Source organism: Oncorhynchus tshawytscha, linkage group LG04, assembly GCF_018296145.1.
Source record: "Oncorhynchus tshawytscha isolate Ot180627B linkage group LG04, Otsh_v2.0, whole genome shotgun sequence".
Taxonomy (NCBI): Eukaryota; Metazoa; Chordata; class Actinopteri; order Salmoniformes; family Salmonidae; genus Oncorhynchus; species Oncorhynchus tshawytscha.
The window spans coordinates 21,455,979-21,474,678 of NC_056432.1; the positions used below are offsets into that span (position 1 = coordinate 21,455,979).

Here is an 18,700-nt window from a genome sequence, read left to right on the forward strand (position 1 = left end):
ATGGTTGATGATATTACTAGTTTATCTAGCTTGTCCTGTTTTCATATCGATGCGGTGCCTGTTAATTTATCATTGAATCATAGCCTACTTTGCCAAACGGGTGATTTAACAAGCGCATTCGCGAAAAAAGCACCGTCGTTGCACCAATGTGTACCTAACCATAAACATCAACGCCTTTCTTAAAATCAATACACAAGTATATATTTTTAAACCTACATATTTAGGTAATATTGCCTGCTAACATGGATTTCTTTTAACTAGGGAAATTGTCACTTCTCTTGCGTTCTGTGCAACAGAGTCAGGGTTTATGCAGCAGTTTGTGCCGCCTGGCTCGTTGCAACTTCGCCATACCGGGGATGATTTAACAAAAGCGCATTTGCGAAAAAAAAGCACGATCGTTGCACGAATGTACCTAACCATAAACATCAATGCCTTTCTTAAACTCAATACACAGAAGTATGTATTTTTTAAACCTGCATATTTAGTTAAAATAAATCTAGGTTAGCAGGCAATATTAAACTAGGGAAATTGTGTCATTCTCTTGCGTTCATTGCACGCAGAGTCAGGGTATATGCAACAGTTTGGGCCGCCTGGCTCGTTGCGAACTAATTTGCCAGAATGTTATGCAATTATGACATAACATTGAAGTTTGTGCAATGTAACAGGAATATTTAGACTTAGATAAAATGCTGGATACGGAACATTAATAAAGTGGCTAGTGATCCATTTCTAAAAGTGACCAGTGATTCCTAATCTATGTCTATAGGCAGCTGCCTCTAATGTGCTAGTGATGGCTGTTTAACAGTCTGATAGCCTTGAGATAGAAGCTGTTTTTCAGTCTCTCGGTCCCAGCTTTGATGCACCTGTACTGACCTTGCAATCTGGATGATAGCGGGGTGAACAGGCAGTGGCTCGGGTGGTTGATATCCTTGATGATCTTTCTGGCCTTCCTATGGCATCGGGTGGTGTAGGTGTCCAGAAGGGCAGGAAGTTTGCCCCCGGTAATGTGTTGGGCAGACCGCACCACCCTCTGGAGAGCTTTGCCATTGTTGGCAGTGCTTCACCACACTGTCTGTGTGGGTGGACCATTTCAGTTTGTCAGTGATGTGTACGCCGAGAAACTTGAAGCTTTCCACCTTCTCCACTGCGGTCCCGTCGATGTGGATAGTGGGGTGTTCCCTCTGCTGTTTCCTGAAGTCCACAATCATCTCCTCAGTTTTGTTGACGTTGAGTGAAAGGTTATTTTCCTGGCACCACACTCCCAGAGCCCTCACCTCCTCCCTGTAGGCTGTCTCATCATTGTTGGTAATCAAGCCTACTACTGTTGTGTCGTCTGCAAACTTGATGATTGAGTTGGAGGCATGCTTGGCCACGCAGTCATGAGTCAACAGGGAGTACAGGAGGGGGCCGAGCCTTGTGGGGCCCCAGTGTTGAGGATCAGCGAAGAGGTGTTGTTTCAGATGACAAAGGCTACATTTTATTTTTTATAAAACAAACCAATAACAAATATACCAAACATTTTTTTATGTGATGTTACATCACAAAGCATGTGTTATAAAAGATGCACAGATATGGAGTCCTGAGGAAATCACAAACAAGATCACAGGCACTTGCCATGAGCACGTAATGACAACTCATGATTCACCATTACACCAGAACCATTGAACTTCATGCAAGCACAAAATGAATTATCTCCCCTTCGTTAGCACAATACAGTACGGAAAGTCATTTTTGAATAAGTTACATGACAGTGTATTTCATTTAGTCAAGACAGGTGACATTATGGCAATGAACCAGAGTACGGTCTAACAAACCCCTCCAACACGATCAACATCACCATTGCAAAAGATGATTCTGTATCTATTATGTGAGATATTGTACAATATGTAAATAAGTTAAATATTTGAAAGATATTATTCATACATCTGGTATTATACAATGCCAGAAAAGACCATGTATTGTTATTTCAATAAGTACCGTACTTGTAGGGAATGCATTTGCATCAAGCAACACCAAAATAACTGACATTTCCTATAAAGTTGATACGAATAACAAGCCAATTTCTGTGAAATCACATGGGTTCGTTTTTCCATGAAAAACAAAAGTTTTGGAGTGAATTGAGCTTTGGTATATCAACCGAAAGTGATGTATACTATTAAACATCTGTAAGAGCTGTTTGTTGAAAATGCATTTACAAGGCCTTTGAATACTGTTACACCAAGTAAAAAAAGGTGACATTACATAGTCCATATCAACCTGGCTTGTTAAATAAAACAATTAGACATTTTTTTTAAAGTACAGTTTACATAAAGCATTCGCTTCAGCCAGCCAGCGCACAGATGGAGATGTGACTGACTGTCTAAAAGGTCATCTTCAATGGCACGTTCCTCAGCTCAGTCTTGTTTGTGGAAGGGCTGTATTAATAGACCAGTTAACTGCTGAGTCTGCAGGCTGGTATCTGTCATTAATTCAAGGTCCCTACCCTCAAGAACAGCCCCACAGCTACAACCTCAGCCCCCCATAAACCATGAGTGACAGTTCCAACAGCTCTCAGTAGGGGGTGCTCACAGATCAGTTTCTGTGACTTCCATGACCCACACACAGACTGGGCTGGAAGTGGCAACCAAAGACTGGTTCCCTTTTGTCCCTCACGACTGGGTCAGAGTGATTCTGGAGGGAGGACCAGTCAAGTACGGTTCAGGAGATTGAGCAGATGGTGCTGCTGCCCTGGTTCTTTATGGCTTCGCTCTTCTTCAGCTCTCTGGTGATCCTCCTCCTGATGCCTTCCAGGTACAGACTCCTGTCAAACTGGCCTGCTCCCAGAGGAATACTGGGAAACACACCAGACAGAGAACAACAAATAAAAGTCAGGATTAACAAACTGTTCTAGTTAAACTCAAATTTTCATTGACTGCACTTTTGGACACCTATTACTACTACTAATTGTACTACAGTGTACATGAGAGGAGTAAAAAAGCTTGCTGCTGCAACAGCTGAGAGGAAGGGGTGGGACTTACTTGTCTCTCCCGGGACGCAGTTTGACCTGGAACATGGCGATGACAGGTCGGTGGTCTGATGTCTTTATCGTTGAACAGCTGGTGTACTTTATCACTTTGATGTCATCCACCTGCCTGTTCCTGAACAGTATTCTGTCCTATAGCACACAGAGGAACAGTGAAATATAAATGTTATTTTGTGTGTTTAAAACAAACCATCATAAAAAAAAGAGGCTTGCTTGAACGAATTGCACAGGGTATGACTGATGCTGACACTTACTGTGTACGAGGGAGTTCTCTGCTTGGAGGTGGTGTCGTACATGTCACAGCCGACATCATATTTGTAGGTGGGGAAGAACTGAATTGGTGCTTCTTGGAAGCCTTTAAAGATGGAACCTAGAACAGAGCATAATACATTTGTATTATATTTTGAAATATCTGTCACAGTGAGCGTAGTAACAATACATTTTGAGATATCATTCACAATCTAATACATGTAATATTTGCCTGTCCAGTTCTCCGTGTTCATATGGTTTTGTTCCATGTAGACGTACCATCCTTCATTTCCTTGGAGAGTTGGTCATGGTGGAGCAGAGGGCCCATGTCCACACCCGGGTTCTGGTTTAGAATGGCCTCTACCCCCACACGATCTTTACTCAGACGGAAGTTAAAGTCCCCAAACCAGAAAACCTCATCAAACCGTGTTGTCACATCCGCTGAAAGATATGAAACAGAAGTACATTTACACTGGTGTTTTTATTCAGTACTTGTTGCATAAAGGAAATACCATCATTTCTCATCACACAATAAGCATGCTCTTCTAGATGTAACAGCAGTACTGCAATGAACAACTATTGTCTTTAGGAGTACTTACAGGATGTGGAGCGGTAAGGGTTGGTGTCTGGAAGACCATTAGGAAGAGCAAGTGCTTCAATGATTTTGTTGTAGTCCAGAATCCTCTCGTACACTTTGGAATCTCCAGCTAGAAAACAAGGACATGTATTAAATGACCTAGGGTGTATTCATTACGTCTTGCAATGGAAACTGTTTATATTTTAAAAACCAAACAGAAGTAAACAAAGCAAACAGAATGAAACTGGGAGGGACCTACCAGAATTTGTACAATAAAAACTTGTTTTAGTTGCAAAACATTTTCCATTTGGAGTAAACGGGTTCTGTTGCAAAACATTTTGCAACAGACTAAACATTGGCATAATGAATACACCCCTAGTTAGTAGTGAGACTGTATCCAAAGGCTTTCCACTTCCTGTTTACATTCACGTCATGTATTGACATCACTTCATGAACAACATGTCACTCACAGGTAAAATGGGAGGTGATGAAGAGGAAGGAAGTGCCAAAGAAAGTGAAGCCGATCCCCACAGCTCCTTTGGTTTTGATCTGAGACATGATGCGTGTTGTGACCGTGGCATGCTCCACTTCTGTTAGGAGATTCGATAATTACAGCATATAGAGTGGGACCAAATCACATAATGTACTGTACACAAAATATGCAGTGGGTAGCCAGAGATCACCTTATAACGTTGCCTCTCTTACAACATTTCAATAAGAGACAACATTCTGAGATTTGTTGATGGTAAAGGACTGATTCATTTTCTTCTGAAAATGTCAGGAGCCATTTGGGACAGACCTGAGCAGAACCAAATGAGGTCCCTCCTGACAAACACAGTGAGGTAGAGAACCCCGTGGGAGGCTGCGTAGAGCATGACGTAGTACGGCCCCAGAGTCTCCTGAAGACGGATCTCCCATTCCCTCCTGTGACACAGACACACATCAGCATAGAGTACTGAAGACTTCATTGATATCATTTTTTTATGCACTCATACACAGTCATCTCATACCGGTCTGGACATCCCTCCTGGACTCCGATGATGTAAAAGTCTTGAGCAAATTCAGAGTCCGTCGGGAGCAACAGATCGTCTAGGTTGTTTGGAAGTCCCTGAAAAGGATAGGGAAGCGGTCATTTTCCTTCATAACAGAATACCAGGACACACGTTATCAAAGAGTGAGTGTAGAATGTGTAGAAACATATGTTCAGGCTCTAGGCCTAATGTTAAACAATAGGAGCGGCCCCACCTTTTCTCCCTGCATGTTCCATGTGGCTATGTAGATGCCAACTCTCCTCTCTGGGAAGTAGCGGTCCAGCTCCTCAGCCCCCAGCAGGGCACCACTACCCAGCACACTGCCCTCCAAAAAACTCCTGCAACACAATGAGGAAATTAACACTTAGGCTAATAACGGGAGGTATAGATCGTTTTTTCCTGTTTGGAAATATTATTGGCTACTTTGAACCAAACCCATTTAAAATGTCTGGTAGACCACATTATAAAATGTCAGTACCATGCACACACACACACAATTTAAAGAAGGCTGCGTATTATTGGCACTGAATCACATTTCAAAACATAGGCATCTTCCATAGCTGATAGCGCACTGAAACATTTCAGATAAATCCCCCGATTCCTTTAACAGCTCCTTGCTGAGGCATGACGCGTGTAGCGTACTGAGACCCATCTTTGCTCCCTGAATGGTGGCAAAAGCTATGCTGATTCACTTTACACTTTCCTCTGTCTGAATGAGCACTTACATAGCATAAGCCTCTGAGGCCTTCATTAAAGTATAGCTGACACCAGTGTTGCTAGAGAACACATCAATGCTAATGCTCTAGCTGCAGATGTGCCATGGTAATAATTAGCCTTAGCCTACAGCATAGTCTTCTTGGTTACAATTCAAAGCTGATGGTGACTGTGAGACTGTTCACAGTAGGTTACAATAGCTCAAATGCTGGTCTGTATTTCATGCAGAATACAGGCATATTTAACTCAAAGCCCACATCAATTCTTATCATGAAATGTCATGTGCCACATCACAGGAAGTGCATTCAATGCAATGGAATATCACCAAAGCCTGGCTATCTTCATTTTAGAGGTGCATCAAACATTCAAACGATACTATATACACTGTATTTAGATCCAGAATGTGTTGATCTAATACAGCATCAAAGCCATCAAGACTTCTAATAGCACTCTGATACCAGTATGAGTCAATGATCCAATACTGGTAGAGAAGGCTCCTGCAGTAGGTATCTGGTCAGTAATCTGGAGAGGATATCCTGAATGAAAGTATTGTGGAAATACCTGTTCCTGACGTCCCTGGGTCTGATGGGGTTCAACACGCTGAAGGTGGACTTCATGGAGTTGACAGAGATGTTGTCCGACACCATGTTATCCAGAAGCCGGCTGTCGCTCAGGTTCCTGTGCAGTTGCAGCCTCTCCGGCCCAGCCCTCCCAGGCACAATGCCATAATCCACGCAATCCCTGTCAATCCGATTAGCCGTCCTTAAGGATGCGGAAGCCAAGCTCTGCTCCAGAGCAGGAAATGGACCCGAGGGCTGTAAGGGAGAGAGGCGTACCTTGGAGGACCTCACCCGCTGCTCTGCAGGGTCACTGTGGTGGTCGTGGGGGCCCCGCTCGTACTCTGAAAAGCTCTGGCCCCTGGCTCTGAAGACGGGGGACCCTGATGGAGCCGATTGGGGTCCCACGACAGAGCCCTGTCCATTCCTCAAGGTGGCAGCACCGCTCAAGGTGAACACACCTGTAACTGTTGAGTCCTCCTTAAGAGATTCTGTGGAGGAACCGGTCTCAGCTTCGTCGGTCAGACTCTCCTGGCTGTTCTTCAGTCTCCTGCTTCTCACCTTCTCCTCCACCGAACCACTGTTCCCTCCCTTTGACAGTGCAGGGGGCTTTGGCAGCAGGGGTGGTCGGGGCTGGTAGGGACTGGTCTTGCTGCTTTGGTCTCGTACATCCTGAGTGATTTTCATGGTGTTGTTGAGGAGCTTTGTGGTTTTCTTGTCCTCTGTAGCGGGGTTCACCGGCCTATTGTCACCACTTACTTCTCCTGGATCCTTCACACCAGGAGCTCCACCAGGTAACACTCCAACAACGGGCTGAGAGGGGCTGCTGTCCTCCCCATTCTCAGTCATCCTCATAGCAGGCTGCACCTTCTAGGTGCATGGGGACTCCATTTGATTAGAAGGAGATAATCTAGAAAACGATTACTTTAGCTACTATTATTGAGAAGTGATTGATAATGTATAATTATGTTTCATTGCTCAATTCTATTCCTTAACTCATACTTCACATTAGCTCCATATATTGCCCTGTTACTGATCTCACACAAGGTGTAACGTTAAGATATGTATTACATCATTAGGCACGATTAATTTGATTAACTAACTAGTTAGCTAACGTTAGCTAGTAAACTGCACATATGGTTGACTCATTATCGGTAGCTAGCTAGCTAGCTAAATTACTGCCTGAAAGTGGCAGCTCTGTTGGCAGCTAGTTAACGTTAACTGGGTGCTAAACTTACTAGCTAGCTAAGCTAACGTTAGCTGATCACTTTTAAGGCTAGCTAACTAGATAGCTACATCATCGTTAACATGTTATGCTCCTAGTTATGGGTTCTGATAGCAGAGATAGCTAGCTAATGCTTACTATGCGTCCAATCTAGCTTGATAAACGTAACTAATGTTAGCTGTGTGCTAGCTAATCTATGACAGCAGAACGCTAGTTAGCTAGGAACCTGGCAGTCTGGGAAAGACAAATGCATTAGACATGACGCTTAATTTAATCAAATGATTATCGTCGTTAGATACCTGGGGGAAAGCAAAATCAAGTTTCGTCCATTGCAGGGTTGTGAGAATACATCGTTATTGAGGTAGCTGGCTAGCTATCTTTAGCATAGCTGGTCAGCTCCGAACGCTAAGCAAACTTTCCACTTCCTTAGTAACGCGTGACAACAGTTTTTGTTACCTATAAAACACATGCTGCTTGCATTGTACTTGTAGCGCCCCCTACTACAAATGCAGTAGTGGTGGTTATGGTAATAATAAGGCTATTAACATAGGCATACCCGTTAGTTTAGTGAGCTATTTTGGGGTGGTTTCAAGGTGTGGAGTTACAATAGTGGGTTAGAGTGAGTATAAGCCCTGGATTTACAAAATATACTTGTCTGTCTGTTTGACAAGAAACACATACACACTTTTAACCAGAAGGTGTCATTATAGGGCTATGTAAGTGCATCAAGTGTGACTGCTTGTATCACAATAAAATATGAAATACATCTGATTCAACTCAATTATTGGCTTTTACATCTACAATATACACGTGATGCCTCACCATATGTCAACGAGGCTGTTTACCCAGAGTAAATACACATAACATTATCTGAGGTGTTTGATAACTTATGTTCCTGTGTTCACTCATGTTTAAGATGTTTACTAGCTCTCATTCAATGATGCTGCAGCACAGAAGTGTTCTCCAGTGAATTACAGTGCTTTATCTGTGGGTGGGCAATCTCTCTGACAGTGAGTTGCACCCTGGCAAAGAGCAGATGGAAGTTTCATGCAACTCTGCTCCTATTTGGTATCATTACATTTCATGGTTCCCTCTCACAGCTGAAAGTGAGATGGCTAAGGTAGAGAGATTCTGAGAATCTTGACAATAATGGGTTCCATAATCTAGAACATCTGTGTACAGTAAACACTGTTCTTTCCATAGAAATCGTATTCAATTATTCTATGGTTCTTTCATCGCTGTAAGATCAATGCTGTTCTTTGACTACAGCTCAGCATTCAACACAATAGTACCCTCCAATCTCATCACTAAGCTTGAGACCCTGGGTCTCAACCCCGCCCTGTGCAACTGGGTACTGGACTTCCTGACGGGCCGCCCCCAGGTGGTGAAGGTAGGAAACAATCATTCCTCTTCGCTGATCCTCAACACTTGGGCCCCACAAGGGTGCGTTCTCAGCCCTCTCCTGTACTCCCTGTTCACCCATGACTGCGTGGCCATGCACGCCTCCAACTCAATCATCAGGTTTGCAGACAACAGACACTACAGTGGTAGGCTTGATTACCAACAACAACGAGACAGCCTACAGGGAGGAGGTGAAGGCCCTCGGAGTGTGGTGTCAGGAAAATAACCTCTCACTCAATGTCAGCAAAACAAAAGAGATGATAATGGACTTCAGGAAACAGCAAAGGGAGCACCCCCCTATCCACATCGACGGGACAGCAGTGAAGGTGGAAAGTTAAGTTCTTCTGTGTAAATATCACTGACAAAGTTAAATGGTCCACGCAGACAGACAGCGTGGTGAAGAAGGTGCAACAGCACCTCTTCAACTTCAGGAGGCTGAAAAAATGTGGCTTGTCACCGAAAACCCTCACTATTTTTACAGGCAACTGCACTGCCCACAACCACAGGGCTCTCCAGAGGGTGGTGCGGTCTGCACAACACATCACCGGGGGCAAACTACCTGCCCTCCAGGACACCTACAACACCCGATGTCACAGGAAGGCCAAAAAGATCATCAAGGACAATAACCACCCGAGCCACTACCTGTTCACCCTGCTTCCATCCAGAAGGCAAGGTCAGTACAGGTGCATCAAGGCTGGGACAGAGAGACTGAAAAACAGACTATCTCATCAAGGCCATCAGACTGTTTAACAGCCACCACTAGAACAGAGAGGTGGCTGCCTACCTACAGACTTGATATCATTGGCCACTTTAATAAATGGAACACTAGTCACTTTAATAATGTTTACATATCTCGCATTACTCATCTCATATGTATATACTGTATCCTTCACTATCTATTCTTTACTATCTACTGCATCTTAGTCGCTCTGTTGCTGCTCATCCATATTTTATACTTATATATTCTCATCCCATTCCTTTACTAGATTGTGTGTATTAGGTTTTGTTGTGGAATTGTTAGATATTACTTGTTAGATACTGCTGCACTGTCAAATCTAGAAGCATAAGCATTTCACTACACTCACAACAACATCTGCTAACCATGTGTATGTGACCAATACAATTTGATTTGAAAAAGCCTCCCAATGATGTCACTAAATAATTATAACCTCTGCAGCGTCTATACCAAAGCTAATTATGTACAGTAGACACTAATGATCTGGGGGACCAGGCTTCCTCATCTCTGCTATTGAGAATGATCCTTTGGTAAATCCATTTGAATTCAATAACTTTTTGAAAGCCTTCCATTTGTTTAAAACAAAACTTTCCATACATGTTTGCCCATGGAAGAAGTGGTCAGAAAGTCACTTTTTGGACCTGAATGGCAAAACATTCACAAGATAAAGGTGCTCAAAGTTGATCCATTTTGTATACCCTTAACCATACCATGAGATATCCATGTCTTCATCCCTGGAAAAGATAAATGTTTGAGTTTGATATAATTTAATAGCCTACAAACAGTGTTTTCAAACTAAATCTTTCACGTCAATTACCTAAAAATGGGTAAACTCAGATTGTTTCATATTCGCAAATGTTGTAGCTTCGACCCTATTTCATATCATCTCAGGTTTTGTGTCACGGCTCTCATCGTAATGAAGATCGGACCAAAGCGCAGCGTGATAAGTGTTCATGATTTTATTTGATCACAAAATAAACAAGAGGGAAAACCGAAACAGTTCTGTAAGATGCATAAACTATACAGAAAACAACTACCCACAAAACACAGGTGGGAAAAAGGCTGCCTAAGTATGATTCCCAATCAGAGACAATGATAGACTGCTGTCCCTGATTGAGAACCATACCCGGCCAAAACATAGAAATAAATAAACTAGAATGCCCACCCTAGTCACACCCTGGCCTAACCAAAATAGAGAATAAAAGCCTCTTTATGGCCAGGGTGTGACATTTTGTGTTGTGCCGCCATCATTTGAAAGAAAACATGGTCTTGAATACAGGGTGGATGTCATTTCAATCATAAATCCATTCTATGAATTATATTTCTATCACTTCAGACCACTACAATTTTGCTGGTGCACCATTGAAATGTACATTTAATTGAAATTCAATTGTAATAACTAACACAAAGTTGACTGTCAGTCTACCCATCATTGAATTTCAACTTAAATGGTCATGTATATTATATTATCTATATTTCTATGATTTCAATATGTTTCCTATGGAGTTTTGAAGGTTTGACAGTATAACTTGAAACAACAGATATTCCCATTCAAGTCCCATTCTCTGATGTGTGGACCTCAAGCCATCTTTGTGGTACCATTTGAAAGTTGACATCTCTATTTTATTCCACCCTGTATTCAGGAGAATGTTGTCTCAACTGAGGGTGGGCATAACAAACAACTTTTGATGATGTAAGTAGGGTCTAAGCTGCAACATATGTGAAAATGAACAAATCTGAGTTTACAATTTTTTTGATTATTGACGTTAAAGGTTAAAAAATATATTTTAAAAAATATATAAAAAACATATATACGGTACCTGTCAAAAGTTTACGGTACCTGTCAGAGTTTTTATTTTGACTATTTCCTACATTGTAGAATAGTAGTGAAGACATCAGAACTATGAAATAACACATATGGAATCATGTAGTAAACCATTTTTAAAAAACAAATCAAAATATATTTTATATTTCAGATTCTTAAAAGTAGCCACCCTTTTCCTTGATGACAGTAATGCACACTCTTGCCATTCTCTCAACCAGCTTCACCTTGAATGTTTTTCCAACAGTCTTGAAGGAGTTCCCACATGCTGAGCACTTGTTGGCTGCTTTTCCTTCACTCTGCGGTCCAACTCATCCCAAACCACCTCAATTGGGTTGAGGTCAGGCGATTGTGGAGGCCAAGTCATCTGATGCAGCACTCCATCACTCTCCCTCCTGGTCAAATAGCCCTTACACAGCCAGGAGGTGTGTTGGGTCATTGTCCTGTTGAAAACAAATTATAGTCCAACTAAGCACAAACCAGATGGGATGGAGTATCGCTGCAGAATGCTGTGGCAGCCATGCTGGTTAAGTGTGCCTTGAATTCTAAATAATCACCAACAGTGTCACTAGCAAAGCACCCCACACCATCACACCTCCTCCTCCATGGTTCACGGTGGGAAACACATGTGGGAGATCCTCCTTTCACCTACTCTGCATCTCACAAAGACACAGCGGTTGGAACCAAAAATCTCAAATTTGGACTCTGACAGATTTCCACCGGTCTGATGTCCAGTGCTTGTGTTTCTTGGCCCAAGAAACCACCTTTAGTTGTGGTTTCTTTGCAGCAATTTGACCCGTGAAGGCCTGATTCAAGCAGTCTCTGAACAGTTGGTGTTGAGATGTGTCTGTTACTTGAACTCTGTGAAGCATTTATTTGGGCTGCAATCTGAGGTGCAGTTAACTCTAATGAATTTATCCTCTGCAGCAGAGGTAACTCTGGGTCTTCCTTTCCTGTGGCGGTCCTCATGAGAGCCAGTTTCATCATAGTGCTTCATGTTTTTTTACAACTGCAATTGAAGAAACTTTAAAAGTTCTTGAAATGTTCTGTATTGACTGACCTTCATGTCTTATAGTATTGATGGACTGTCATTTCTCTTTGCTTATTTGAGCTGTTCTTGCCATTATATAGACTTGGTATTTTACCAAATAGGGCTATCTTCTTTACCTTGTCACAACACAACTGATTGGCTTAAATGCATTAAGAAGGAAAGAAATTCCACAAATGAACTTTTAACAAGACACACCTGTTAATTGAAATGTATTCCAGGTGACTACTTCATGAAGCTGGTTGAGAGAATGCCAAGAGTGTGCAAAGCTGTCATCAAGGCAAAGGGTGGCTACTTATATCAATATCAAATATATTTTGATAGATAAATATATTTTGATTTGTTTAACACTTTTTTTAGTTACTACATGATTCCATATCTGTTATTTCATTGTTTTGATGTCTTCACTATTATTCTACAATGAAGAAAATAGTAAATATAAAAAAACACCATTGAATGAGTAGGTGTGTCACAACTTTTGACTATACTGTCATATCTCATGTTCCATGAGCTGAAATTAAATATCCCAGAAATGTTCCATATGCACAAAACACTTATTTTTCTCAAGTTTGTGCACAAATAGGTTTTACATCCCTGTTAGTGAGAATTTCTCATTTGCCAAGATAATCCATCCCCCTGACAAGCTGCCTCCAACGTTGTTTTAGCAGTTCGTCCAACCGGCCTCACAGCTGCAGACCATGTGTAACCATGCCAGCCCAGGACCTCTACATCATCCTGACAGCTGATGAAACTGTGGGTTTGCACAACAGAAGAACTTCTACACAAACTGTCAGACAACATCTCAGGGAATGAGATGAACAGAGTGCCCCATGGTGGCGGTGGGGTTATGGTATGGGCAGGCATAAGCTAAGGACAACGAACACAATTGCATTTTATCAATAGCAATTTGAATGCACAGAGATACCGCTGTGTCGTGCCATTCATCCGCTGCCATCAGCTAATGTTTCAGCATGATAATGCACAGCCTCATTTCGCAAGGATCTGTACACAATTCCTGGATGCTGAAAATGTCCCTGTTCTTCCATGGCCTGCATACCCACCAGACATGTCGCCCATTGAGCAAGTTTGGGATGCTCTGGATCGACGTGTACGACAGCGTTTTCCAGTTCCCGCCAATATCCAGCAACTTCACACAGCCATTGAAGAGTAGTGGGACAACATTCCACATGCCACAATCAACAGCCTGATCAACTCTATGTGAAGTAGATGTGTCCTGCTACATGAGGAAAGTAGTGATCACACCAGATACTGACTGGTCTTCTGATCCACGCCCCTACTTTAAAAAAATGCTATCTGTGACCAACAGACACATATCTGTATTCCCAGTTATGTGAAATCCATAGATTAGGGCCTAATGATTGTATTTCAATTGACTGATTTCCTTATATGAACTGTAACTCAGTAAAATCTTTGAAATGGTTGCGTTTTATATTTTTGTTCAGTGTATATATGTTTTCTTCCAGAAATTATAGAATAGTTTGACAACCCTGTTTGAAAACTGTTCAATTATATCAATCTCAACTGTTGATATTTTCCAGTGATGAAGACATGGATATCTCATGGTATGGTGGGGTATGCAAAATGGGACAACTTTGAGCACCTTTTATCTCTTGAACATTTTGGCATACAGGTCCAAATATCACATTCTGACCACTTCTACAGTGGGCAAATATGTATGGAAGGTTTTTGTTCAAATCAAAAGAGGTGCTGTCAAAAAGTGATTGAATTCAAATGGATTTACCCTTTTGCAAAGTTCAGCCATGTCTGAGAATACCACCTACACAGCCTGTTGCTGTGGACCCAAACATCTCCACTATGAATCCCAAACAGGACTGTGTTCAGACCTGCCTTTCTCTCCCATTGCTCCAGACGTCATTTTATAGAGCTGCCACATAGAGAGAGCCTTGGTAAAACTGGCAGCTGCATGTTGCAACAGGAGTACAGGGTGGTCAGGCGTGGGAATGAAAAGGATCTGAAAGCTCAAGGGATACCTATCAAGTTTAACAATGAAAAAGTTATCAGGTCCTGCTCACGGAATGGTTTTTTCATTGTCTTAATCTTCTGTTCTAGTATACCTGCAGATACAGATTTCTTCTCACCAAGAGACAGCTGACCACCTTCCCTCATATAACATTGGAACTGTGGATCCATTTTCAATCATAGTGTAGATTTTTCATAGATTTTGGAATCATATTTTTGTCAGGAACCATGGGTCAGAGAAAGTTGTAAAATTACTAATTGTAATTTTAAACACATTGTGTCTGTAGTGTCATGTATTAAACTTGTGCTGACTTCTATAAATAATGGAATATATTCTTTGGCAACTTTGAATAGGAGTCAACCAAATGCTGTTGATGTTAACGTCAGCAATATTCAAAGTTGCCATGCAGTCTAAATATTGACTTCGGTCACTTGATGTCTTCTTCTATCTTTTCCAGACTGTACATTTCCTTTTTGCCCATTTCTCATTATGAAAACAATAACAGAGCAGCGCAGTAATGCATCAGTGGTCTCACACTAGCTGCCACACACTACATTCCACAAGAAAAGGACAAAGTTGCTCATTAAACTTCTCTATTGTACATGCTGTACAGCAGTGCAGTAGAGAGAGAGAGAGAGAGAGAGAGAGAGAGAGAGAGCGGGAATCAATGTGCTGATATGAGATTGTCTAATGAGGATCAGAAACATCTTAATAAAGCCCCGTAATACCACCTTAATCCCTCATTACAGGCCAATCTGCATTCAGTGTTCCTACCTCTGCAGCCACGGCACATTCCCCTTGCATTGTTCTCCCCATCATGCACAGAGGGCCACGCTCTCTTTGTCTTCTCTGAGTGTCAGTTATATTTCATCCCCTCATTAGACTTTTAGAATAAAAGTGAAAATAGTGCTTTTGTGTGCACTTCTTATAGTATCAGTGGACTGAAATGGAAAATGAGACATATGCTTAATAACTCCGGACCAGTGTGGGACTGGGACCCAGACGTATTGTTTTATCAGAGATAAGAAATTAAATGTTATAATGGAGTTGGAGTGTTGAGGTCAGAAGTAAAGAGACACTCTTTTGAGTCATGTAATAGTTACTGTATGACCTTGGACAGTGTGATATTAGTAGTCAGACATATAGGCTTTTCCAAAAGAAACCCAATGTTGAGAGTAACCTACATGAATGGTGTTCAAAACAAATATGACACCTGTAATGTGACATTATGTAGACTACGTATATTGACAGAACCACTGAAATCAATCAAACCTATGAAATCAAACCTGTCTAACCACATAGCTTTGGAATTACCTTTGCAAGGTATACCCTTGTGAATGGAGCATCTTACGATGTCCAGAGGGGATGTTGTTGATTGATATTTACGTTGTGACCAGTTCAAATGTCAGGGAAAAGAGGTGTCGGTTGTCCTAACAGAAGTGTGTGTATTGATGATCTTTGCTTCCTACATTATTCCGTCCCTGACTGGAAAAAAGTCAGCTCAGGTCACATGGTCACAAAAAAACTATTGTACTACAACATTCAAACAATATTGTTAAACCCAGTGGATGAAAACAGCAGCCAAACCCTGTGTGAAAACCGGATTATCGACATCAAGGGCATTCATTCCTGCCGTCCAACACACACACTCCAACTTACACTAATGAAGGAGGTTAATGTTGAATTATGCGCTCAAAGAGAGAGAAATTAATCTCTTTCTTTCTTTAGGTGGTGCAGTGCAATGATTCATGTGTGGGGAGAGGATAATTAGCTTGGTGTAGGAGTGCAGAAGGGTTGATGTAGCTAAAGCCCAGCCATCATAAATAACTCTCCCTCTTGCTCAGTGTGTTGTACAGCTGAGTAGGAGGAGGGGGACAAAACATAACACATAAACCTCATTAAGGGCCAGAGTTGTTAAAACCCCATCGCACAGCAGTAATGCAGCACAGACGTGATTAGGTAGGGTCAGAGGGAGACATTGATATTATCTGTGTGTGTATGAATTGAGATCAAAGGCATGTGTCGTTCATTGTCCTTTGACCCGAGGGGGAATATCAGCATCAAGAGACCTTCTTTCCTTATTTTTTGGCAGAGTCTACATTTCCTCTCCTAACGATCTATTCCCAGAGACCTGAAACTCACTGCACATAAGTTGAAAAAACTCTCAAACTGTCTTTAAAGGACTGAAAAGGTGTAATTCATAATTATCTTGACAATGGACCAGCCCCGGCAATATTTTTGTAGTCAACTATGAATTGTAAAATATTTCTGTAAAATATATGAGCACTGTTTGTTGAAATACCCAGGGTCCCCTTCACATAGATATGAGTGTCAGTTACTGGAGATGTCTCTTCATCACTCCTAAGGTATTCATGTTCAAAACAGTGAGAACTCTGCATGCCTCATTTATATCTCTGCGTCAGCAAACACTGCCTTACCAAGCAGAACAAACAAAAATACAACAGTTATTCAAAGTACAGCCCAGCATGTTCATTTTGTTTGTATCCATATCCAGTCACCATCATATTTTCATTAAGCAATAGTTTTGCTGATTGTGTTTTTTATGAGTGTTGAGCCATGTCTGTGCATACATATCGAGTGAGCAAGGAAGTTTGTCATTTATATCACCAAACAGAGGGTCAAAACATTGGGAAAAACAACATCATTGCTTATTGGAAGTTTATTGGAGAGAGAAATGTCATGCAATGTGTACTATGTGATGTTGTCTTTAGGGAAGTGAATGGTCTGTAAAGCTGTGGAAAAATGGGTTAGAGAACCCTATACTCAATCACTGTGACATATCTCCCCAGAGAGGATGTTTTTGCTCAAACATGCTTTGTGTAATCCACTTGGATCCCCTGTTTGCTTCATATCTATGCTCCCATTCTCAATTTGCATTAGGAATGTTCCAGGTCTACAAGTCCCCAGGGCATAAACATTACTCAACACCTAAACTCACCAACACCCAAACTTACCAACACCCAAACTCACCAACACCCAAACCCACCAACACCCAAACCTACCAACGTCCCAACTCACCAACACCCAAACTCACCAACACCCAAGCACACCAACACCCAAAGATACTAACACCCAAACCTACCAACACCCTAACTCACCAACACCCAAACACCCAAACACACCAAATCCCAAAGATACTAACACCCAAACCTATCAACACCCCAACTCACCAACACCCAAGCACACCAACACCCAAGCACACTAACACCCAAAGATACTAACACTCCAACTCACTAGCACCCAAAGATACTAACACCCCAACTCACCAACACCCAAACATCTAAACACCCAAACTCACAAACACCTAAACTCACCAACACTCAAACTCACCAACACCCAAACAACCAAGCATACCAACAACCATGCACACCAACACCCAAGCACACCAACACCCAAAGATACTAATACCCAAACTCACCAACATCAAAACAAACCAACACCTAAACCCACCAACACCCACACTCACCAACACCTAAACTTTGCTTGGTAAATACTTCTACCTCAAATCCTACCTATTTAGCATTTAGTGCTAGGATAATGGAACCTCAACTTGAACATGCCTTTAATGCTTCATCCCATTCTCCATCCTCCTATTCCCCCCCTCCCTCTAGCTTTACCCCTGCTCTGTTTACACAAGGCAAAAAGAGGAGCAGGTGCAGGCCTCTCTCCTTAGGGGTATATTGTGTGTGTGTGTGTTTGTGTGTATATCTTTGTAACTGCGGTAGCAGCTTAACTGCAATCAGAGAGAGCATGTGCCAGTAAACACCCTGTACACTAATCACACATGATAGCATCTCCAGCAGATTAGAGTCTAGGACACTAGCCACAAGCAGCCGTGATGACAGCACGCATGCACACACACAAACACTGCTGCTGCCTTTCAGGTGCCTGTGCCTGCACTGTCTGTTATTAGAAAGAGAGGGGAAAGAGAAAGAGAGAGATGTCACAGTTCAGATCTACAGATTACACAGTGCATGTGCAAGGCTTTCTATTGACATAAGCAAAACAAACAGATGTGTGTTCATATGAGAATATAGTTATTATTTTTATTATATACATTTGGATTGTTCCTTTATAGCACTGTTATATTGAATAGCTATAATGGCATGACTTTGAGAGTATTCTAGAAACACCAACACCAATAACCATACCTTCCTCTACTCCTCTCGCCCTTCTGTCCATTGCAGCTCCCCACTGTCCTCAGCCCCAGTAGTGGTGATGCTATTGGAATGTGTACTCTGGTCTGTTGCAGAATATTTCCCTTTGTGTTTGTCCTCTCTCTCCTACCTCCCTTT

The 18,700-nt window shown here is 41.9% G+C and overlaps 1 protein-coding gene across 3 annotated transcripts; it reads right to left on the reverse strand.

Annotated features, from left to right (window-relative positions):
- Window positions 1-1,463: 1,463 nt before the first annotated feature.
- On the reverse strand, window positions 1,464-7,826 carry inpp5e (inositol polyphosphate-5-phosphatase E). Of its 3 annotated transcripts, none has more exons than XM_024400028.2 (11): window positions 7,675-7,826; window positions 6,155-7,020; window positions 5,094-5,217; window positions 4,859-4,956; window positions 4,648-4,772; window positions 4,319-4,438; window positions 3,871-3,978; window positions 3,551-3,712; window positions 3,277-3,392; window positions 3,018-3,154; window positions 1,464-2,830 (listed from the first exon to the last, which is right to left on the reverse strand). In XM_024400028.2, exons 2-11 carry the CDS (start codon window positions 7,003-7,005, stop codon window positions 2,698-2,700), a joined length of 1,974 nt encoding a protein of 657 aa, XP_024255796.1. In that variant the 5' UTR covers window positions 7,006-7,020; window positions 7,675-7,826; the 3' UTR covers window positions 1,464-2,697. The 3 variants fall into 3 exon arrangements, with proteins under 3 accessions (XP_024255796.1, XP_024255795.1, XP_024255794.1); XM_024400027.2 differs by having other exon boundaries at window positions 6,155-7,074; window positions 7,675-7,819; XM_024400026.2 differs by having other exon boundaries at window positions 6,155-7,060; window positions 7,675-7,818.
- Window positions 7,827-18,700: the final 10,874 nt, after the last annotated feature.